Genomic DNA, 25,918 nt, shown 5'->3' with positions numbered 1-25,918 from the left:
ATACTATAGTCTGGATACTTTCCAGTTATCTTAAGAAAAATTAAGGAAAGAATCCAAATGTTCTGGAGAAGGAAAAAAAAGTCCAAAGTGTAAATTTGTCCTGTTGCTGATGAGATACCACAATAAAGGAAATTATACCAGTCGAGCTGTAAGACATTCTTACTTAAATTAGCAATAATGAAATAAGAAATGTGACAGCATGCCTAATTTCATTTTTGGATAGTTCTGAAAACCAGACAATTTCTGTGACAACAACATGTAATCAAATTATTGATAACTTGGGGAATGATATTTCATCTAACACAGATTTATTTTGAGGCTTTTACATTTTGGTGTTTTTGACAAAAAAACACCCCAAAAGCTCATGACATTGAGTTAACCATAACTATTTGAAAATAAACCACCTTTTTAAAATGACATGATTTGATAATGTTCAGAAGAAAAAATGATGGTGTAAAGCATTGCTTTGGCCACTGCTGTTTACGAGCAAGGATTCTTCTCCGACTGTCCTGTCTCAGATAACTCTCACATTTTCTGAAATGTGTCCCTGTGACCTTATTTGTTTCCCTGTTAGTGCCAGACTTTCTTAGGAATTACTCTGATATTACTGGTGTATGATTCAGTCTCTTTGTATGAGCCCAAGAATGTCACCTTTTCTCTACCTACTAGTTTAAATAATCACTGGTAATGTAGCTAATTTCCTGCACAAGAAATGGACTGTGAACTTCTCTCATCATTTATATGTGTTCCCTCCATTCTGCAAAAATTTGCTTTCATCCTTACACCTACAAAAAACATAGTAAGAACCACCAATTCCTCAGTCTAACACCTTGAAATTCTCCAAGGGTCAGAACATAATCCTCTTTCCTCTAATAATAAAAATGCACTAAGTTTGTACTCTTTCAGATTACTATAGTGCTGATGATATAGCCTACAGGACAAGCTAGCCTTTATCCCAGCTCACCCTAGAAGTTGGTACCTGCCACACATTACTGTCCTCAGTTTAATGCAGACTACACCACTATTGGAAATGTGCAGGACTGCTCAACAGCATTTCTATCACTGTGTTTCCATACATATTTTGGAGTATGAGTCACTGCCTTCCTTAAATCCTCTAGGGGAAAAGGCAGAACTTTATTGAGAAGGATTTTTTAAAAAAACTAGGTTATTTATTCCCTCCTATGCATAGGATTAGATAATATTCTGAAAGTAAATGCAAAGTCAGTAAAAAGTTTGAGGCTGCCTGGATCTGACTCAGTAGCATACATTCAGATGAGGTTTAGTGCAATGCTGTTGCAACACTGCCACAGAGCTTCAGAGAGCTCAAAAGCACAGGCAGAACATTCTCCTGCTGGCTCAAAGGCTAAGAATTTTAAGAATTTAAACACATGCAACCATATCCAAATAGAATTTGGAAGTTCAGGTAAAGATTTAGTATTGAAAGCAAGTGTTAAAACTGAGCCCAGCAGAATGGCAGTAAGTCCCCACTTATCCTTCTGTAGTGCTATTTTATTATGCCACTCCTACTTCTGGTTGTTATACATAACTGGAAAAAAAAAAAGAAGGAGACCTTAGTAGGAGTAAAGTGCTAGCAATAAATGATGCTTCAAGGACTAAATTGCACATAAAAGAATGAAATTGTTAATTGCTCAAAGCATTTCAAAGGTTGCTTGCATGCCTAGGGATTTGGTAGGATAACTAATATTAGAAGTGTTTGGGAAGGAGGAAGATGTTTACAGCCTTTCTTGTCTTATCTTGAATCTTTCTAACATAGCTTTGTTTTATCCTTTAGATTCTTTCATTTGCATTTTTATGTCTGCATTATAAGTGCAGAAATTGAACAGTCCAGATAATAGTTGTGCTTCTTACATAAATAAAGATGCCATTAAATCCAGCAAGTTTCTGCAAGCTGCCTCCCACATTGCAGTCATAAATTGATCTTGGATATTGGTTTGAAGAACAAAACAAAATACATTTAACATCAAGTGGTTACTGTTCAAAGTGGGAGAATGACATGCTTGAAAAATGTGCATCAGAGAGCGCACACTAAGTTTTCAAAATTTTATAACAGGCCAATAAATTCCACATGAATGGTTTGTGCATAATGAATACATTTAGGACACTAAGTACAAAGGCCAGGAATTGTGGCCAATTCACGTGACAAGCACCAATGGATACTTTCCAAATCCCACCAGCTACCTTCACAGAGCTTAAAACAAATAGGCAAGCATGTTCATCCATCATACTTTCTGGTACCAGAGAAATATATCTCAAGGTGAACCTACATTATCATGCCAGTTTCAAGTATGTGACTGATGCTATTTTTAATGAAGGCCAGCCTGGCTTAACAATTTGTAGGCTAGTGGCTACAGACAGACCTACAGTTTAAGCCCAAGAGGAATCAAGTTTTTCAAGAAACTGGTATGTTTTGAGAGAGAACTAGATCTGGCTCCTCAAAATAGTCATGCCCAAATAGGTTTAAGTGAATGGATAGTCCAAACCATTGCCTGGTGAAAAGTTAGAAAGTGAGCATTTCATTCCTGTTAACATCATGGGTTATAATCTCACAAAAGAGTGTATTCTGAAAATTTGATAGGAGATACCACTAATGGAAAAATAATGTATTTCAGGAAAATAACCCAAAATTTCTGAAGCTGAACAAACAATTATTTTCTAGTAACTTAAAATGTTGTCCTCAGCCCAAAAGATATGTCTCCAGAGGAAGCATTTCATAGTGTTTCTAACAGTAGATATGAATATCACCTAAAATGTGAAGGAAGGTTTGTTTGTTTAGTTCTTAAATTTTGAGAAAAAAGCAAATTGGGACTTAGCTGGTGTTTACTGATGTGAAATATATACAGAGAAAGATGTACAAGCTCCTAATACATCATGGCTTCAATTTTTCAGGCATACAAGACCTAATCCAGCAAGGTGTTAGCTGTTAGGAGACTTCCTGCAATGCATCAGCTTGATTGAACCACTGAGCTTCATAAATTTCGGAAATGCACATCCAGAGAAGTAGTGACGCATATTATCTGCTGTGAACATCTGACCAGTCTTGTTCAGCCATGAATATGTCTCAGCACAAGTACAGATGGCCAGTTCTGCCCTGTGGTTCAGCTAAGGGACCAAGAACCGTGGGACAAACTGCTGGACATTGCAGACAACTAAAGAAGAGAACACAGTCAGTCCTGACCTAGACTGACAAGGCAACAATGCAAGAAGAAATACCAAAACCCACACAGAATGGAAGGGGAGAATCTGATACAATGATAAAACCCCCTTTCTTCAAGTATGATTCTCCAGCGTGTTAAGTCATTTGGTGCCCACTGGATTTTATTTGGAATTGAAAGGATCAGGTCTTTCTACATCTGACATTTCTTATTTTGCTATACTCCCAGCATCTTCTGTCATGCTCCCCTCTCCTGTCTCTCCTCCACTCCATTACTCTCATTCCCTTTTCTCCTCTTTTATGAGTAGTCCTTTTCTCTCAGCTCAGGCTAAGCAGGGTTTATTGCTTTGTTCTCATTCCCTCAGCCAGGATTTTAATCTCTCTCTGTTTCACTGAGGCATGATATTCCACTGCTCCAAGTACTTCTGTCTTTCCTTAGACTGCATTCTTTTATTTCAACACCAGTTTTACATTTTTTTTTGAAAATTCAAGTTTGCTGTCCTTGCTTGCTTTCATCACCTCCTCTCTCTTTTTTTTTATTGCTTCCTCACATCTCTTTTCCCTTTTTGCTGCAAGTTTCATTGAGGTTCTTCTTGGTTTCTAAATCAGATTTAATACACTTGTACCAATTCAAATCCAAAATAAAAAAGCTGGTCTGCTGCCTACTCAAGATGTATTCCAGCAATTTCCTTTTAGATGCTAGAAAACTGTACAGTCTGGAGGTTTATTTTATTCTTGCCAATTCTCTTTGAAAGCACTTTAATTATCAGTGAATGCATAATTTGCATGGATGCAAAAACAGTCTGAGATAGTCTTGCAACTGTTCCCTTCCTGGAATATCTGTTTGCTACAGTTTTAGGAAACAGAATAATTCTCAGGATAAAACAGTTCTGACTCACAAGCTGGAAAGAGTATCACTTTCAGCATATGTCATTGCTTGCTAGATACAAACACTGCTCTGGTGAAACTAATCTGATGCACTACATCTGTAATTTTTTTTTTCCATTCCATTACACTGCAGAAAAGTTTATGCAATCTAATGTGATTTGAAACAACTGCATAAGTCTGTATAGAATACTAAGTGTTTTGGGAGCAAGTGTTTCTCATATAAATGACCTTTATAATATAAATAAAATACCTTTGCCAGTATTAGACAAACATGCCAAAATGACCAACAAACAACTTCCCTTTTTTCCCCTATAGTTTTCCTTTTAATAACTCATTTAGTGGGCTGTTGGGCTATTGACTGAAATATGAGGAGGGTTAAGTCTGGGGCAAACCCTGAAGATTATGGCATCCCAAATCTGAATTCTGATTTCTACTCTCTGCTGAAGATTTCACTCCCCAAGATCTAACCCCAAACTCGCAATCTGTTCTTTAAAATTTTAAGCATATTTTCATTGTTCCCTTCCTTTAATTAGTTTTCTACTTTATTATGTAATTTAAGCTACAGACATGCTTTTTAAGTAAATTGAAATGGATCTGTTGTATACATTAAAGATGACTTTTCCATTACGTTTCTACTGCTAATGAGTGTTTATTTGTGTGTTTTCATACAGAAAAGGATGCAGGTTTGCACCTAGCTGTGGTGCATCTGGGGAAAGGCCATTTGTTGAATAACTCTAGGGTTGAGATTAACCTACATCAATCCTTTCATTTCAGTGCAAGAAGAAAAAAATTCTACAGGAACATTCTGTTAAAATTAGAATAATTATTAATTCACAACACCTAGCTTTCCTTCCTAATGAATTTTATGGCAATCAGACCTTCTGAAACAAACAAAAAAAAGAATCTGCAATTTATATTTAAGATATGTGACAATTCAGAGGACAGGGAGCGTTATCTTTAATTCAAGCAAAATCACCATTTAAAATAAGGGACTAAAGTAACTTTGTGCCTAGTGTTTGACAAACAGATTCCTTTAAGAGACTTTTTGTTAATGTTAGTTCCTAAGAGACCTAAAAATCATGTATGTGAGTTGGATTTGCTTCTTTCTAGATTTTTGGCTCTTGATTGCACCAAGTTTTCAACCAAGTATCCTTCCAAAAAGAATTCATTAAGGACTGGACCTGGATACATCAACAGCAGTGAGCTTTCCCCTCCTCCTTCCACTTCCAGACCCTGGTTCACACTTTCGTAGAATGTACATGTCTTAGTCCAGGCTTTGCTTTTTGATGACTTGATAACTAATGCATGGTAACTGCAAAGCTTATTCTATGGGTTTGGGTAGGTAACTAAGAGAATGCAAAATGTCTCTGTATTTTGGCTATTTTTTTCTTCACTGTAAACTCCTTTGCAACCTATTTTTAGAATCTCTTACATACATGTTGAAAAAGGCTCATCTGGCAAGATGAATGTGCTTTTTAATCCCACATTCACTGTGACAGTGATGACACACTGCCTACAAACTGCAGCTTGCAGACATAAGTCAGGCACTCAGAAGAGACCTCTGCATCATATATCTTATATTCCAGTTCTCAAAACTTAGATCAAAGATACCAAAAATGAGATATGCTGAAAGAGGTACTATCTATAAATTGGAGTAGAATGCTTCTGGTTGGCAACAGAGGAGATGGAAGAAAAGAAGAATAGAAAACATGTGTGACTCAGGTGTTGGAGTGTGACTCAATTTTCTTTCTCACCCTCCTCATGAAATGGCTTTTTAGTAAAGTCAGCAGTATCAAGAATAAATCCAGGTCCATAAGATCAAAAGGTTCAGTACCAGATAGTGGCGTGTTGCACGAATCAGCAATATCTATGGTGGATGACTTCAAGAAAAGCAACCCTTGTATTTTTTCTGTCAGAAATCTATGGTGAAGGAAAGGTTGCATGGCAGCAATAAGGCTGCAAAGAAAAATACCAAGAGCACAGTTCTCACTTCCTTTTTTTTTACTTTTTTTAAAAAATGTATATTACAGATAGAAATGGATTGTTATCCATATTGTGGTTACTTGTCCCAAAAAAAGCAAATCTGTGCAGTTAATATAAACACATTTTTAAAACAGTCAGAGATTATGCTAATAACTTTAATGTGCAGAGCATATGACTCACAGAAAGTGCAGGTGTGCAGGAAGCACCCCAATGATCAGACAATATTAGGACAAGTTGCTAACAGAGACATGAATATATTTTCATTTCATTCCCACCTACTTCATGGGCAACAACTTTCATTAAACCCATTTTTCTCAAAATGCAAAGTTCAATAGAACTTATTCTTCTGTAAGAGCTTCTTGTGGCTTGGTTAGAGACAATTACAAATATGTCTGATACTTTCACACATCCTGTTCATAGACATCAGTATAGTCTGAATAGGTCTAGCTGAGAACTTCATCTTTTCTGAGCTTCCCCACCTACGTATTCACTGTACACCTAAAGAGGGTGAGAGAACAGGCCTGAAAACCAGAATAAAATGCCATAATGGGGCATATCTGCACCTCTGGTTCTTAGCAAAATCTGACTAGTGCCACATGCAGTATCTAAGTTCTCATTCCTCTGCACACATTGGATCTCTCTTTCTCTCTAGAGAGAACCTTGAAGCTGCTGACTTTCCTATTCCAAATGCTGACTGGACTGAAAATTTTCAAACACCTACTGATCAGAGGCTGGCTGAAACTTCCATTATCAGAAAGAAGTGAACTTTTCATGAGGAATTAAAGCTTTGCAGCTTCTAGTATCAACACACAATTATGTCATTACTTTACTGCAGGGTCTGGTAGTGCACTGTAAACCACAAGTTTACAGTTCCTGTTCCTGAGACAGAACCTCCTCAGGGACCAGAGATGATGGAGTGAGCTTCAGGATGAAGCTTTCAGAACCCAATTTTCTCTCCCTCTTACTGCAGTCAAAGCTTACTAATTTCTTTAAGTTAAACAAGTTCTAACTCAGATACAGCTAGTTTAAATTATGTTCATCCTTAACAGAACAAAAAATCAGGCTTGTTTAATATGCTTAATTATGGTGCTCAGTCCCCATGCTGATGACATTAAGGACCAACATAACACTAGAAAAAATTCCTACACACAATGGAAACTCCTTCAGAGAACAATGTGTGTTCATGTCTCATATTTGTAAACTAGCTAAACAACTTTGGAATCTTAGATAAACATAAATAAAAAAATAATACTAGTACTTCACAACTGAAGATAGTTTGAACTCTCTAGTTTCCCATATCTTAGTAAAAAATATTGTGAACATTTTAACATTTCAATAAATAACTTATTTACAACATCTCATTTATTTTCCAAGCTCTTTATGAGCATTTTCAGTTCCTATTTACTGTGAAAAGGATCTGATACATTATTTCAGTCTAGATTAGTACCTACAATATCTTATAATTTCTAGTTCAATAGGATGATTAGTCTTACACCTAAAGCAGGACATTCCAAACAACAACACCAGTAATTTTTAAGCAAAGAAATTACAGTCATGTTCTGAAATAACCATCACTGTGAGACTGGCTCAGTTATCTCCAAGGAATGATTTTATAGCTTTGAGAGCTGACAGATTGTTATGCCCTGAAATTCATGCAGGGAATGGTATTGTGGCTGTAAATCACAAGGGCAACTCAGAGAGTGTCCAAAACCCTTTGGAATAATCTTTACTTTCCTGTTTTGCTCAATAAGCCTCTTAGTTGAAAGATTACCCATGATGAGTTTTTTTTCTCCAGCACTGGTAAAGGATAGCTCCTGTGTCATTGACAGCTGCTTAATTAAATTTAAACAAGGCTTTTTGTTAGGCATTTATCTGTACTTGTACTCCTCCAAGGACTATAAAGGGCAAGAAACTCAAATCCAAAGTCAATTTGACTTTCGTGATTTACTTTAGGCATATTTATATCTAAATGGCTAATCTAAAATCCTGCAACTGTATCAATTAAAATAAATAAATCAAGTTCAATAAATCCATAGCTGGATTGGACTAACATTTTGGCAATTATTCAATATTCTGCTTTGTCTGACAGAGATACCCTGCCCTGGTTGACTGAGTCTACTCAAAAATCTTGTTGAAAGAGCATGTTGCACCACAGTCCTGGGACAAGTCCTTTTCTGCTTGGCACACACTGAAATATTACTTTGAAGCTTACAGCTTCTATTGCAGCCTCAGCCTGTGTGCAGTGAAAGAGATTCCCCCTTCTCTTGACCTGCAGGTACCTACCAGAGTAACATCAGCAACATCTTGGAGCTTCATCCCACTGTCTTTCTAATTCCATCCTTAGAAAAATTGTATCTGTTTCACAGTAACTTCTTACTGATTGAATTAGGCTTGAAAATTGTTACTGCTATTCCCAGATTTCTCAAGATTTTTAGGCTTATTGCTGAGAAGAATAAGATGACATAGTAATATTCTTGATCATTTTTCTGGGTGGCCCAACTAGGAGTATCTCAAGGTACCAAAGCCTGCTTCAGCCCACCCAGCAGTAATTTTCATGGAAATAGCTAAAATTACAACTGTTCTCACTTTTCTTATTTTTTCAGAATTGCCACTTTGTATTAACAGTGATTTATTTATGGATTTTTTTGCCTTATTACATTGTTTACATGACCACCTGCCAATATAAAATGTGACAATCCCTATCTCCAATTGTCAAATAGATAGTATATATAAATACAGTCTTAAGCACTCTGATGATTAAAGAACAAAACTGAGAATCCTGCTGGTTTTGTTAATTTAGTGTTCAATTTCTTTACCTCTATACTCTCTTCCTCTCAGTGGATGAAGTAGGTTACAACAACATTTGCTCTCTTTTCAGAATTTTTTACAGTAACTTTCTGATTTCTTTTTCCTTAATAAGGAAGCTATGAAGGAATCATAAAATTATAGGCTGCACCAGGCAGATGTCAAGAAATAAATAAGCATTAGGTTCATAATGCTTTGAACTTAAAATCAAACTATATGCTTGGATTTTTCATTTTATTTTTCTAAGAAAGTCAGCAAATCTAAGGAGAGTTCAAGAATACAACCTACAGTAATGAAACTTACACTGTAAAATTAACCAGCACTTGTAGAAGAGCTAAAGTCTTTACAAAACAAATTATTCCATAATCATTTCGAGAGAATGGAAAATACATGAAAAATTCTTCAAGGTGATTTCCTCCCCAAAATAATGTTCTAGTTTTATGTCATAGCTACTCAACACCTGAGTCATACAAGTGTGTACATTCATACTTACTGTGGCTGCACAGATACAAAGCTCACAAGGAAATTGTTCAATGAGATTTTCCCCCAAATAGGGAGGGAAAAGCCTCATGTTACTTAAGCTGGGAAGTTTATTGTAAGAGCTTTCAGCTTTCATTAATATTTCTGCTCTACAGAATGCAAAACAGTTTCTCAGAGTTTATTCAGTGATCTGTTTGCTTATCCTCAAATATTCTGATCAAGGATGGATGAGCTGCAATTTTCCAAAGAGAGTAGAAGCTTAGTTCTTTGTATCAATTCCCTTCCACCAACACAAACAACAAATGACTACATACTCTGTACACAGCTACTGAGGTCCTGAGGAAAGAAAGTAGGGCCTTTAGAGAAGTGGGCCTTTCTTTCCAAACTGAATTTTATCTCAACATCCTCATTCAGTCAAGGACTATCAAAACAGTATTGCCTCTTTGCCACAGTGTAGCCTCCCCACCTCTTAGAAAGGTCACAGACTTTGTCAAAAGAGATAAGCAGGATTGTTTCTGAAAAAGCTAAAATAATTTTTCCCCTCTCCCTTTTAAGTTTTCTACAAAATGAATAGCATCTAAAAATAATCTAAGTTATTTAGAATTAAATCCTCTGTTCAGAAGTAATTTAAGGACTTAGAAGCCTGCTTTGTTTGCAAATTTTGTGTCATTCAGGATCTTTTTTGGACCCAGGATCAAATTTTTGGATCCTGGATAAACAAAGGAAACATGCAGGAATTGGTTAAATCCAAGATGAATATACTTTCTTGAAAGATATACAGGAAAACTTAGAGAATTAAGAATGGTACCCACAGTGCTGTACTGTTTAGTACCCTTTAGCTGTCCTTTTGGCAAGGATGACAAGAAAACATTGAATGACCCTTGATCCTCTCCACTTAGGTGCCCTTGTTTGGCTTGCAGGAAGGCAAATCCTGCTCCCAGAACTGAGCCTGCTCTAGTGCAGAAGTAGGCACATTACTTTTGTAGGTGTTCTGCAAGAGCTTGAATCTATAAAAAAGAATCGAGAAGACTGGAATAAAGGTAATCCCTTCAACTTTTTTTATTTTTATTTTTTTTAAATCCAGAATTTCTTTCATCCAAGATGTGAGACTGACTTGCAGTTCTTCCTCTACTTCATTCCTGATGCTCCCAACTCAAGTGGATACCCCTGGACTGCAAGGTATTTCTGCCCAAGGAAAACACTCTCACTCCCCTGGATACTGCACTGTTGATGGAAACAGAAACAGTTCCCATAATGAAAGGGTTATCAAGCATTGCAAGGGGCTGCTCAGGGAAGTGCCAAAGTCAGTGTCCCTGAAAGTGCTCAAGAAACAGCTGACCATGGCACTCAGTGCTATGATTTCACTGACCAGGTGGTATTTAGTCAAAGATTGCATGTGATGGCCTTGGAGGTCTTTTCCAACCTTAATGATTCTATGATTCTAAGCACTGATTCAGCCATACAGTTCCTGGCTACAGCTCCCAATGTAGTAACCTCACTTGTAAATATCGATCACAACTATACACAATAACACTATGCAAATGCAAGACACATCCCTTGCATGGGAGATTTTTTACCCCTTAGAAAATACCAACTGGAACCTGAGTGAAATGAATAAAACTCTATGAAAATTACCTTTTTTCCCCTGCTTTTGCTATGTTTAGCACACACAAGCCACTTTTGTTGCTTTTATGAAAGTGGTGATGTGTAATAGGCACCTCAAGAGTAATAAATTAGAAAAGCTCCAAGTGGCTTTTTGGATTTATTTGTTTAGGGTGTTTGCATGAAAGGTGGCCTTGCAAGAAAGCAAAATGGCTGTTCAAGGAAAGTGAAAAATGACCAAAGTTTTGCTGCTTCTAATTTATTTGATAGATGTGCTCAGGCTCAACAACTGCATTTCAGTGATTTCTGTGGTTTTTCCTTATTTTTATTTTTCTCATTCTCTGAGCTGCAGTGTCCACACCTAAATTTGGCAAAATTTAGTTAGCAATGAAACACAGATCTCTTCTGCATCTCCCTTACAGCCTGATTTACATAAACTTGATTTACCTCCATTTGTTTTTAATATTTTTTCTTTATTTGCATATTATCTGTTAAGTGGTGCAGTTTTGTCAAAATACTTGCAAATCCCAATTTCCAAAACTAATTTTAATTTATAAACACTTATTCTTTCATTGTTATTTGTAGCTAAATAGAACTAAAATAACCTGTTCAGCTTTCACATATGTGAACAATTTTGTCAAGAAAAGCAAAGCAAACCAAGACCAATTCTGAAATTTTTTTTGCAAACAGGTAGTACAAAGGGAATTATCTATTCTTAAAAAAAGATTTGTATCAAAAGAAACAAGCATGTATCTTAATTCTGCATGTCAGTTAAATTGTGCAAGCAGTGTTTGTCCAAAAAGTAAAATGATTGATGGCAACTGGTTGCTAAAATAGAAATACAGTTTGAATTCCAATGTATTTTCTTTTAAATACTTTTTTTTTTCAGAAAACTTCCTGCTGCAGCATGTGTGAGGATTGGTATACACATGCAGAGTCCTAATAAAGACAAGTTCATGGGCTACATGACATTGTAGAGATCAATCTTGAGTAAAATGGTGAAGCATCAGATTTGGACAATTTATTTTTACAGTGGCCAAATATGCACTGTTCAAAAGCATACCTGCTTGTTTTACAGTTCAGTCCTCAGAAAGATTAGTAAGCAGTGTATATAATGTGGTTTTTTGAGGTTTTCTGGGTAGGAAAAGGAAAGAACTGAGAAAAGGAACTGGGAAAAGTAGTGTGATTCTAATAAATATTAAAAGAAACTAAAATATGAAAGTAAATACTAAAATACTTCAGTATAGTGCATTATTTTATATATTTTCCCTAGATAAGACTCACTTTGGTATATCTTGTTGTTTGATTTTTTTTTCTTTTCACTTCAGCTTTCTAAAACTTGGATGTCAGAAGCTGCAAGGCTGAACAGTTAGAGACAATTATAAGGGATTGGAAAATCCAAATAAAAGATAGCACAATATGGAGTTTCTAACCTTTAGGCTTCTATGTCCCCATTTAGACCTAAATAATTTGTATCTGACAGAGACTGGGTGATCAAAAGAATGCATGTCAGTATATTATCTAATGGTTTATTAACATCTTCATTACAGAGCCTCACTAAGTGGCCCAGAAAGAGTTGGAAGATAGTATGGACACCAAAGCTACAACTCAAGCACCTTCTCAGGAACTTATACATAACATTATGTATTTGCACAGATATACAGATTTAAGAAATATTTAAATGTGGTTTGATGTTATTGCACAAAGTAGTACAGGGTCATGCTTGGGTCCCTGTTGATCCTGCTATAAAAGAAGTATTTATTTATATAATTTCACTAAATAAAGCCCCACTGCAGTCTATAATTTCAGATGTGGCACTCCACAGATTTTTACACCATAACAAGAGCTACAAAACAACAGTAGGTAGCTATGAGTAACAGCACTTACAGTGATTGTAAAAGCTATTAAAATGCAGGCAACCATAATTTCATAATAAAAAACCAGGCTTGTATGGAGAAAGAACATTTTTCAACCCTAGTCTTTTACTTTATTGTCCTGGAGCTTTTATACTGCATCTCTCTCTTCTAGTGATTGCTGCACTCTCTAAGAGTCCTGTAGGTCAAACTCAAGGTACTGTGCTTCATAACAAAATCAATTCTCACAAGGTTTTTGCTGCAGTTTTAAGAGGTACACTAATGATATAACTAATTATTTTTTTTTTTAATGAGCATGTTTGAGAACTACATTGGTCTCCCTATATGTCAGAGGTATTCCTATGAATATTCCAGTCACTTTAATACCATCATTGCTAAACAAAAGGAAGAGCATCCTTCATCCAGTCCATCTCAATGCACAAGTAAAACTACTCTTTTAAGTCACTCCTTTAGGACACTTGCTAGTATTTTCTTTTCCTTTCTATATTTACATTTCTTCCCCCAAATTGTATTGTTATGAAATAAAATAAATGCTTTAATTTTTATGTTGCTGATCCTTCAGACTGATTCCTTACATAGTTCCTCATGCATGTTGCTTGCTGTAGAGGAGCTCTGAGCAGCATCAAGTTGTTATGAACAGATGGGCTGGAAGAAATTGACAGTTTTTTTCTGTGATGTAGCTACAGATAACATATACATACATATACATACATCTGTATCAGAGTGTAAGCACATATCTTTATACTGACACAAAGATTCACTGGAAATACTAAGAGATTTGAAGAGTCAAACCTCCTCCTTCCAAAAGCTTTAACAGGACACTGACATGATGCTGCTAGGGAAGAAGCTGCAGGGTTATCAGCAGATATCCTGAGTTCCAGGCACAGCTCTAGTCAGCTCTGTCTATGCCAACATCCACTCTGGGTATTTACATACATTCCTAGCTCTGTGAGAATAAAAGCTCTCATATATACTTGAGCCTTCCTTAAATACCCAGAGAGAACAGGCATATTGCTGGGGAGGTGCCAATCCATGGGATAATTCATCCAGCCCAAACCTTTTTCTTCCTAAGTATAACTGAAATTCAGAGCTGCAAATGCAACCAACACAATAAGGGAAAAAAAATAGAAGCTTCTGTTTGGGCCTTTAGTTTTATCAGATACATTTCCTATTCTTCCATTTTCTTGAGTAGGTAATAAGTGTATGGATATAGGCAGCTGGCTAAAAGTCCCATTAGCCAGTGAATGAAACTGAACTGTGGTCTGTAATATTTGTATTTTGTCATAAGTGCAATTGCTAAATATGTATCTCTACAGTTTCAGGAAGAAAGATATTTTGCAAGATGACAACATCACAAATGTATTGAACTCTGATGAAAGCTCTTGCAAGAGGAAGTGGTTTCTAAATACATGGCCCAAAAATTCCAGTAAAACCCAAATACTGTTTTGGAACAACCCACATAAGTTTTCAATTACCATGAAACAGTTCCTAAACTGTGCATTTTACTCCATTAATCAAGCTCAAATTTTAGCTACAATGCAAATTCTTCATAACTAATACACAAAGTAGAAGTTCTCTGTCATCTGTACATGGACTCTATTGATATAAAGAGCCCTCTGTATATCTGCTTTAATAAGAAGCCCCTAATCTAGTTCACCAAAGGCCAGACTGAAAAGCACAAGAACAACAGGCAAGCTGGAGGCAATGGATATGTGCTAATGTTAAGTGCCATGGCATCTTACCCTCCAGAGCCCTTCCCAAAAACAGAGCTCAAAGCTCCTGTAGTTGTCTGGCACAGCTGAAGTCTCTGCACTTACTGAGTGCAGATGTGTCTGCCTCCCTGGAAACTGATGAACCTTGAAGTCTATAGTTGTTCAGCTTTTTAGTACCTCAGCAGACTACATCTCGTTAGGCAACTTTGAGAATTGAAAGAAAAAACCCAAGGCTTCCTTCTAACTGAGCAGAATTCAGAGTAGCTGAACTCTCAATAATTCTAATTAATTCAAACTTGTCCCAAGTCTTGAAGAGAAATTCTTTAAGTTTGTATAAGTTTGTTAAAAAAAAAACCCCAAAAACATAGTTTTTGCTTTGCAGTCTGTTGGGAAAGGATTTCATGGGTGGAGATACAGTCAACTGATAATGTTTAGCCTGCAAATGGCTGTAGAATTATTTTGTACCAATCTAGACTGTTCTCCATCAAATAAATGACTGAGTGACAAGTTGTGACTAAGCTAAGTGACAGCAGATATGTATTTTTGGTAACAGGCCCCTGAACAATCACACTGTTCAATGATCAAATGGTGCATTGCATGGTGCAGACAAATTTGGCTCTGTGAATAACACTGCATGTATTTTTTATGCAGGATCTTATGAATACAACTGCATACACTATGAATATTTAAGGACCATATGCAGGCTGCATCATCTGTTGAGAGATGCCCTTCACTTGGATCTCTATATAACAAATATAAATATTTATTACCTTGTACTTGTAATAACATCATTTATAATACTAAAACATGTACAGCTGCATCAGCATTTTCTTTTATATTCTGTCTAGCATAGAAAATAATTCTCATCTGAAAACTTGGTAACTAATGTCAAGGAGAGAATAATTTCTGCCAAGTAAGGACAGCATGAAGGGGATGACAGAAGAACTTATCCTCCACAAAAAATTTTTCTGAAACATTAATAAATCGATGTAAGAGTTTTATGTATTTTATTAGTGAAGTCCATTGAATAACTACAATTAAGACAATCAAATCTAAACAAATCAATTCAAATCAAGAAAATAACATAAAATAGTCTGATTTAGATCACATTATCAGTATGTGAGAAATTCACAGCAGTGAATTTCAGTCTGAAAGCAGCATTCACTTAGTACTGCATTGCTCTCGGGACAGTTCTTCTGGTCTCATGAGAAAGCCTTATTTACTCAGTCTAAGATCTCTATGAATAAGATACAAACTTCAGTTTGCACAGGTAAGCAAAAAACTCTAGACCTGCAGGTTCCCAGACACTAAAGATTTAGTGCTGACTGTGGATTCTGCTCTTAAAAAAACATTAAAAGTTTGCCAGTACTTTAACTCCATCCTTATGTTGCTGGATTTTTTCACAATAAATATATTTATATTTTTCATGGACAATATTATCCAAAATCTGAATAAATCCACTATACCTTCATCTCACAGCATCCTTCTAAACCTCAGTATAGTCTTTCAGATAATATAAATATTATCCTGTTTATTGCTATTGTACTAAAAAGCAAATTTGATTTTTCAAGTCACAGCAGATACAAGCTGAATAGAGCTTAGCACTTCTTCTAAGCGCCTTGGACATAAATAGCTAATCAATCATATTTAATCAATATGTTGTTCAGCCATGCAGATTCCCATGTCTGTAATTCCAGCTTTATTCAAATGATCTTTAGTCTCAGAACATTCTTCATTGATTTTTTTTTTCTTACCCAGAAAAGGCATAGAAATAGGTAAGTGAAACATCCTAAAACTTGGAAATACCAGTTTAGAAAACAAAAAAGAAAGTAATCCCTGTTACCTATTTTTATATCCAATATGTTTCACTGTTTTAAGGTTTGGAACAACCTTAAAAGTCTTAGTTGTCCAGGCCTCACTCTCATTGACAATGTCCTACTGTGATTGTAGGAATGGGCTTCAAAAGTATAAATTGCTCACTTGAACATATTTATTATAGCAGTAGCACAGGAGAAAACATGCCATGAATAGGAAGTTTAGGTCTTTATATAGTTTCCATCTACATCCAGGAATGGCAGACAGAATGGATTTAAAAGCACTAAGAATTCCCTTTTAAATTATTAAGCAAAGCCTCCACACAGCAATTTTGTGGATTGCAGTCACATGTAGATGTTGACTATTCTTTTTAAAATCTTAAAGTGTGACAAAAGGCCTCTTATTGTTAGTCTTTTCATTGTCTACATGGGCACTGAATAAGCATGAGCATAGCTGTTTCAGTTTGAAAACTATTGAAAAATGTAAATAACCATTGATCTTTGAATAAACAGTTGAACGTGGCACTTGCTTTCATATCAAATAATTTGAAATGAGAGGAAGAACTGCATGACATTAAAAGCACAATCTGTCTCATTGTGTGGTTCTTTTCCAGTGACTTTGTAAAAGCACTGCTCTCCACTTATTTCAGAAGATAACAGGAATCTGCATCTGGCTGATTTGAACTGAGAGGCGAGAGAGAATATTTGCATTTAAAATTGCTCTTTAATCTGGCTGTCCTAGACCTAGGAGCTGTCACAGCTTCACAGTGTCTTGACAGACCAGTCTATTCCTTGCAAACAAATCATACATTTGTTTGTAAAAGCCAGAAGCTCATCTAAGCATTCATATTGTGATGAGTGTCTTCTTGTGCAAAAGTCCTCTTTTTCATCCAAGAGTGAAACTGCAAGTGGAGGTAAAATACAAAAGCAATGACTATTTTAGTCTCAAATATATTCCATTTTGGTAATTCTTTCTATCTGGTGTAAGGGAACAAGTGATAAATCACTTCAAAACTCACATAAGACCTCTTGGCAAGGCTCACCATAGCTTCTAAAAAAATGTAAAGAAAAAATATCACTGGACAGTTCATTACTAAATTCCAATTCAGAAGGAAAAAATATAGATCCAGAGTCAAATGCCCTCCAAACCAGATCAGAAAGCAACAGTAATTTTGGCTTAGATTTGGATTAGGTACCCTTCTAATATTTAATCTCAAATGGAAAAGTCTGAATGCTCAGATCAAAATATACCATGAAAAACAGTGCCTTTGCCCAGTCAAGTTGCCCCAAACCTACAAGTGTTGAACATGATGTTGGATGGGGATTTGAACAATCTGGTCTAGAAAGGTGACCCTGCCCATGGCAGAGGGTTTGGAACTAGATGATCTGTAAGGTGCCTTCCAACTCAAACTATTCTATGATTCTATTATTTATTGCCTCAATAGGCAATAAATGAGTACTGAAGTACTCACCACTTCTGTATAAATCGTGGATCTCAATCTGTCATGCCTATTGCCTGTTTCACAAGTTGCCAACAAGACCTCAGCCTTTAGAGGACCCTCAGGTCCTTCTCCACAGAGCTGCTTTGCAGCAGGTCAGCCCTCAGCCTGGGTGGTGCCTGGCATTATTCTTCCCCAGGTGCAGGACCCTGCATTTGTCTCTGTTGAGTTTCAGATGGCTCTTCTCTGCCCATCTCTCCAGCTTGTCAAGGTCCCTCTGAAGGGCTGCACAGCCCTCTGGAGTGCCAGCCACTCCTCCCAGCTGTGTGTCATCAGCAAACCTGCTGAGGAGGCCTCTGCTCCTTCATCCAAGTCACTGATGAATACCTTAAAAAATGCTGACCTCAGTGTTGAACCTTGGCAGACACCACAGGTGACAGGCCTCCAGCTAGACCCTGTGCCACTGATCACACCCCCAGGGATCTGCCATTCAGCCACTTCTCAATCCACCCCCCTGTCTACCCATGTAACTGTTCTATTGGGTTTGTGTGGCCAACTTTTGGTAGTGGGGGAGGGGGCTACAGGGGCAGCTTCTGTGAGAAGATGCCAGAAGACTTCCCCATGTTCATCAGAGCCAGTGACAGCCAGCTCCAGGACAGAACCAGCAGGGGCAAAGGCTGGGCCAACCACAGTTGATAGTAACCCATCCATGATAACATATTTAAAAAGAAGAAGAAGAAAAAGAAGGTATTGCTAAGATGTAATTGCAGCCAGAGAAGAGTGGGGTGAGAGGAACATGTCAGAGGAACAGCTCTGCAGACTCCAAGGTCAGTGCAGAGGCAAGGAGCAGGAGATGCTCCAAGTGCCAGAGCTGAGATTCCCCTGCAGCCCCTGGCAGAGCCCGTGGTGAGGCAGCTGTGCCCCTGCAGCCCAGGGAGGACCATGGAGATGCAGAGATCCACCTGCAGCCTGGGGAGGAGCCCCACAGTGAGGCAGGTGGATGCCTGAGAGGAAGCTGTGACCCCATGCAAAGCCTGTGCTGGAGCAGGCTCCTGGCAGGAATCTGCAGACCTGAGGAGAGAGGATCCCATGCTGGAGCAGGTGTAGAACTCCCTTCTCTGAGCAGCAGCAGAAACAACCTGTGATGAGCTGACTGTAACCCCCATTCCCTGTGTCCCTGTGCCTGGGGAGGGGCAGAGCTGGGAAGGAGATGGGGGTATGGGAGGGGAGGTCTTTTTTAGGTCTTATTTTGCTTCTCATTATCCTGTTCTGATTTTGTTGGTAATAAATTCAATTAGCAACCCCAAACTGAGTCTCTTTTGCCCTTGATAGTATCACTCCCTTTGGCGAGTGATTTCTCTCCCAGTTTTTATCTCAACTCTTAATCATTTCATTATATTTTGTCTCCCCTGTCCAGTTGTGGAGGGGTGTGATAGAGATGCTTTTGTGGGTGCCTTGCATCCAGCCAATGCCAACCCACTACAACTATCTGGTCTCAACCTAACATTTCTCACTTCTTCGTCTGTCCCTGACCTCGCCAGAGATGTGAGCACGGACGTGTGGCTTAGTCGTTGGCTGCAGTTAAAGCCCAACACCGGGTCACAAACCCTCTTGATCCCAAAAGCTGCATGGCAGCTGCCAGATACACTCTCCATCCAGATTCACACCCAATTAACTGCTTTTAAGGTGAAGAAAGTTCACATAGTAACTACTTTCCCTTTGCATGTATTTCTAATGTTAGTACCTTCTCTTCCTGTGGGCAAGAAGTTCCTCTAAGATACAATCTAGGCTGCACTCAACATAAAGCAAGTTTCAAAGGCAAGTAAAGAAAAAGGCACAAGGTGAGTCACTCCTCCTTCCTGCTCCAGCCCTCTTTTCTGAAAGTTGTTCCAAATGTTTTTCTCTCTGGCTAGGCCTGACATTCAATATGTTGCACATGAATATATTCACCACAATGACAGGACTTGACTTATCTTGAGAAACCTTAAGATATCTGCTTTTATGAATTCTCAGAAAGGCCATCAGAAACCTCAGAATATTTATATAGTGGATAATCCAAAGTTTAAATGCTTATCCAAACCAATTTTAATAGTTAGATGTTTCAAGGTCAAACAGTCAATACATTCTCTGATTAGTAGTGCTCAGCAAATGGCTAAAGATTTTTTTTCAGGAAATGCTGTCTAAACACTTTTAAAAAATCTGTTGTAGCCATTCGATACTATTTCTTGAATTCACTTTCAGATCAGCATTCAAGTTACTATATTTCATTAGAGCAAAACCAAGCAAAAATACAGAATATGGATACTCACAATCAATGACAGCGCATTCATATGTACCACTAATCAAACCAATGGTGCTTGCAAATAGTAGGAAAAAAAATGGTGTGAAATACTGTAACCAAAAATGAAAAATATAAACTCATAAGGAAATTCTAATACACTTGTGGGTTGCTTAGAAGCAGGGAAAAAAAAAGTGAATTGGATAAATTATTCATTATAAACTAGTTTTTCATCTGTAGGATTAAGGGGGAAAGAACAACAATTACACATGACATTAGCTGCAGGTCCACAAATAGATTCACTTGCTTTTAGTGTCCAGCCAAGTATCTGATTTATTATATGGTTTATTTGGGAAGAAAAACTGTGTTGATTACTTTCTACAAAATAAAAATGTTTTCCCTGAAACATCATTTTCAATATTATATGCAGATATATGACAGTAAACTTTTCCTTCTAACAGCATAGCATCAGAGTTCTAGTTATTATCTCAGCCCAGAAGATACCAAAATTATTTAGACTGAACTTACAAACTTCTATAAAATAACAAGAAATTTTCATTGCAAACTGGTGCATGATAGCAAGCTGATATATTCCTAGCTGTGGAATATAGATGTTGAAAGGAAACAGGAGATGGAAGATCTCCAAAACCTGAATTTTGACCTATAAGGCAGCACTTTTTTAGCTGTTATCTAAGAAGAGGGAAAAAAACCCACAGACACATATGTTTGTTTTTATTGGACTAATGTATCACAAATTAAACTGACTATTTTAATTGGGTCTATGTTTTGTGCTCCTGAGAGTGTGGGCATTTCAAAAATATGGGGAGATGGCTGAACGCCTTCCTAACCTGGAAAATCCATCTGCCTCAACTTCTCTATCATTTTGCTTTCCATACATTTACCAACCAGAAAAAGTGCAAGAAATGCTCCCTAGAAGATGGTTAACACTCTAGGACATTTACAACTACTGTAAATGAAAAAAGAAATTACTTCCATTATAATCCTAATTTTACATTACAAGGGTTCTGTATCTGCACAGAAAGGAAGGTCTCATACATTTGATACTAACAGACAATAATACACTGTCAAGGAAGTGTATACTTATGAAATTCCATTTCTTAGCAGGACTTTTAGCTCATTCATTAATGGAAAATGTGTTGAAGTAAATAATAGAGGAGTGACATTTTTCCCCCCTCCTTTCTTGCTGCTGTTGCTCAGTTGTGATTCTTAGAATTAACAGAATGTGTATCCCTGGCTTGAAGTGGCCGTGATCTAGTCACTACACTACAAATGCACATGGTTGAGTGAAGCTTTAAAAACAAAGAATAATTTCTGATTCATTCTCCTTTCTTCTGTTCTAGGAAGACTATTAACTGAATAAAAGTGCATATTTCCCTGGAGGTAGGATTGGGGAATAGATTGGCCGTTCATATTACTCTTGGACTTGCCATAGCTGGAAAAATTCAGACGTCGTATTTGATAGCACTTTCTTCTCTATTTGGATATCTGTTGTTATGGTGATAGTTCCAGGAGGAAACGTTAATGAGGATGACTTGAAAGCTTTGATGTGTACAGCACAATTATTTTTAACACCTCATAAGAAAAGGTGACAGTCAGTTAGTACTGCTCCTGGCTAAAGATGAATCATTGTATCAGCTTTCATGAAAACTACCTGAATTTCTATTTGTTATGTACCTGTAACACAGCGTTGAATACAAATATGTAATAAAAAGGATTTGAAACAACAGCCTGCCTCCCCTCCACCTCCTCATTTTCTCACAAAGGATATAAGCTGTTATTCTCAGGAACCTGGTTACAGCAAAAACTGACTTTGACTATTCAATACAGATTTTAGAATATCTGTATTGCTCTTTTGTGACACCCCAAGAACTATCGAGCATGAGCTCTCATATCCAAAACTAAGCTGTGAACAAACTACAAACCCACATTGCTGAGCACGGGCCTGCAGACACACTGCATCACCCAGACTGCCGTTCACCTGCAGGGAAAAGCGTTAGAGACAGAGGAGCTTTCTCTTTAGGCCTGGACTATTCCATCTCGGAAGGACTCGATGCCCGTGGCAGAGCTTGGCTCTCAGGCTGTGAATGAGGGCATTTACTTACATAGTCGTCATAGGCCTCGTGTGCGGGCGGCGGGGGCGGTCGGTAACCCGGCACGGACGGGGCGCCCCGGGCTCGAGGGGTGGGCACGCCCCGGGCCACCGGGGGGACGGGGAGCGCTCCGCGTGTCACCGGCGCTCCTCGGGGCGCTTGGGCACCTCGGCCAGGCAGCGGCGGGGGGATGGCTCCCCCACGGCCCCTGCAGGGAGCAGAAAGGAATGGTCACTCTGGCGTCTCCCCATTTTAAAGGCTCTCACGTTTTCACTACTATTTAAAGCATCATGTAACTCTGGGGTTTTGGCAACATCTCAGGCAGAACTCACATTATGGAAAGGCATTATTTTTAAACTACCCAGTGCCTTTTGCACCTGATCCTCTTGTTGCTTGTACTGATTAGATTCTGAATCATTGTAATTCACAGGGTTGCAGGATTACTCCAAAGCAGTTCTAGAAGATGAAGAAAATGAGGAACCTCTTCTGTTGCTCTCAAACTATTTTACAAGAGCAGTCATCACTCTCATTTTCATGCTTATTGGTGGGTGAGAGAAATGGATTGGCAGAAGATATTGCAGGACAACAGAAACTTGCAAGGCAAAGTTGAGGAAGAATATAAAAGGAGAGGAATAACTTTTCTTCCTGTCTAACTTAGTTCAGCACAAAGGATTGGTAGTGTGGGATTCTACCTTCTCCCACTGCACAGGGAGAAGAGAGCATATAGACAAGCATGGAAAGAAGTTTAGCATCCTCTGGGCTACTTATGCTATATCTCCCTTGCTGTACAAATTAGTAAATCAGAAGAAGCTGTTACTGTTTAGAAAGACTTGTATCTATACCATATGATGAAATAGAAGGGGGATAAATCAGGGTAGCAGTCTGTGAGTTTTGTGTCACAGCAATGTTCTACTGGTGTGCTGTCTTTTTGGAAGACTGAATGCCAGGTATAATAACCCTGCATGACACCCAGATCCACAGCTGTGAATGGAACTCGGGTCTCCTCTAGCAGTAGGAACTGTGGCTTGTTCCCTGCTGAGACAACCAAACCCATGGCATTAGCTTGTGGTGTTCGTTACTTTACCAAAAGTTTCAGGAGATGATTTTAGATTTGCAGAATCAGTGAATGGTTTGTGTTGGAAGGGACCTTCAGAGATCCTCCAGTCAAAATCCCATGCCTTGGGCAGGGACATCTTTCACTAGATAGAATTGTTAAAGATATGTCCAACCTGACCTTGGACACTTCCAGTGATGGGGCAACCACAACTTTTTCCAGTGTTTCTTCCCTATGTCCAGCTTCTTCTCATTTAAGAGTGGCAAAAAGTCTCTCTCTTTCTTATTAGCCCTCTTTATATATGGAATGGCTGCAATGAGGTATCCCTGGGGCCCTCTCTTCTCCGGGCTGAACAACCCAGCTCTCTCAGCCTGACTTCATAAGGAAAGGTGCTCCAGACCTCCGACCAGTTTTTGGCATTCCTCTGGACTTGCTTCAATAGGTTTTTTTTTATATTCTCCTGGGATTTTTGACTGGAAATTAGGGAAGGAATTGAAGATCATAGGATCTGTGCAACTGATTCAATCATCTGGGCATTTTGCAGGAATTAGAGGCCAGAACTCCACCAATTATGCTTTGAACCCAATTTAAAAGCTGCTAGTTTGCTGCAGTGACATTCTGAACAACATTATTAAGTCAAGCTGTTCAGAGATCTTGGATGTCAGGAAGACTGAACCCAGATACTCTTTGAGTAGAAGATGGTCATGAATGTCAACTGCAAAAAATTCTGTGTAAGTGCATCACGCTGCCAATTAAAAAGTTCATGTAGGAAAAACTGATGGTAAACATGATAGACACCCTCAGGGAAAAAAACTCAGAGGTCACAGGAAAGATCAGCCCATTCAATTATTGAACAACTCCTTTTTCAGCACAACATAAGGCACCCCCATATCCTATTTCCTCCAAAAAAGTGTTCATTTTTTAGAACTCGTCTTGAAATTACCTCTATGGAGAGAAGACTGGAAGCAGCTAAGTAACTTAGATACTCGAGGCAATGAAGTTCTTAAGAGTTCACAGGGAAAAACAAATTTTACACTGGCCTTAATAATAAGCAGAGATATATGTTCTTTAAATATGAAAAAATACTCGGGCACATTCACACCCCAATGTTTTTAGATTATGCCAATTAAATTAACTTAAAACTGATAACCCATCAACACATTAACATATAATGAAGTTTATATATATAGGTATAATTGTATATACACACAGTATAGCTGTAATATGTATAAAAAGTAATTATTTGGCAAATACAGTTCCACCTAGACCATGAGGCTTTCTCTGACTACACTATTATTTTGACCAAACATTTTATGCTACTGACCATACTGCCTTAGTACTAGGATAATAGTATTCTTAGAAACATCCTTTTCCTGTCTTCATAATCTGCTGTCATTTGTTGTCACTCACTGTGCCATGTGACCTATAGATCAGACAATCTGGAACAATATAGACCATACCAGTTATCAGAAGATAAATATTTTGGTTTATTGACCAGGATATGTATGTAACTGTTTTTTGGGGTTTTTTTTAACTATGGGGTTTTTTTACTATTGCTTACATTTTGTAGAGCTACTAACATAATAGCTCAGGTTACCACACCTTGAAGGAGCTGCAGGTGGCACACGGATCCCTCTTCCTCGAATGCCCCGTCCACGTGATGAATCCTCAGAACCGTTCAAATACGAAAGCTCTCTCAGCTGCTCCTGGCGAATTTCATCATTATAATCCTGAAACGCAAAAGGTGAAGCTTTCTGAAACTTTGTGCTTTGGCTGAGCTGGCAAACCACTCAAACCAGAAATTCTGTGGATGGCATTTTGGTGAATTGTTCTGCATTATCGCTGCTACGCTGAAAAATTGTACAAGTAGGAGTGGATAACTGCCTATAATACATGGACAAAAAATGTAGGTGTATGGGTAGTGAAGGTGGACATAAAGAGTATGAAAATGCAAAAAAACCCCACAAAATCACTGAGAAATGTATCTATAAGCAAAATGCAGATGGACTTTAACATACAAAAGGTATTAAATTCAAGCGACTTGTAATTAGACCAAAGAAAGCATTTTATAATTTGTTTTTTTTTTTTGGCAAACCTCCCTGGCAACTTTTATACACTTAAAATACAAATTCTACCTTATTTTGAATATTAATATGACTGGATGATTTAATTCAATACCAATTAGCATTACAAAATGTAGAATTCACTTATTTTGTATATCCTGAAACAGCCAAGTAACAAAGCTATGTTTACTATTAAAAAATTATTAAATTAAATTAAATAAAATAGGCCCATTTTAAGTCAACAGGGTATAGACTTTAGCACTGCAATTTCTTCTGGCTCAGTTAACAGAACACCAGATGAACTTCCTTTTCTCACCGATACAAAACAGAATCACATACTCATAAAATTATTTGGGTTGGAAGGGACCTTAAAGATCTAATTCCAAGCCTCCTGACAGGGACACTGTGTTGACTTTCTCTTCACTGGAATGCATGATTGGGTGAGGTGATCCTTGAATATTAACTATTCTATTAACTAGAATATTAACTATTCTACTGCACTCCACCGAGCAGTTCCCTGGAGAGAGCAAAGTCTGCTCTTCCCAAGCCCAGGCCAGACCTTGCTGTGCACTCTCCTCCCTGCCCTAAGGTTCTTGAGCTCTGCAGCCCAGGCTAGCCTTGAGCTTCACCTTCCCCAGCAGCC

The 25,918-nt window shown here is 37.8% G+C and overlaps 1 protein-coding gene across 1 annotated transcript in view; it reads right to left on the bottom strand.

The window, feature by feature from the left end:
- KHDRBS2 (KH RNA binding domain containing, signal transduction associated 2) overlaps positions 1–25,918 on the bottom strand; it is a 307,309-nt gene that overhangs the window by 73,726 nt on the left and 207,665 nt on the right. Inside the window, exons 5-6 of the mRNA XM_030235769.2 lie at positions 24,815–24,942; positions 22,171–22,366 (exon numbers count right to left, since the gene is read on the bottom strand). Of these exons, the coding sequence (XP_030091629.2) occupies positions 22,171–22,366; positions 24,815–24,942 (324 nt within the window). The remainder of the gene's footprint in view (positions 1–22,170; positions 22,367–24,814; positions 24,943–25,918) is intronic.

The sequence above is a fragment of the Serinus canaria genome, chromosome 3 (genome assembly GCF_022539315.1).
Source record: "Serinus canaria isolate serCan28SL12 chromosome 3, serCan2020, whole genome shotgun sequence".
In the NCBI taxonomy this organism is placed as follows: domain Eukaryota; kingdom Metazoa; phylum Chordata; class Aves; order Passeriformes; family Fringillidae; genus Serinus; species Serinus canaria.
Note: the sequence above shows the minus strand (reverse complement) of the source record. Positions and strands in the feature narration are given on the sequence as shown.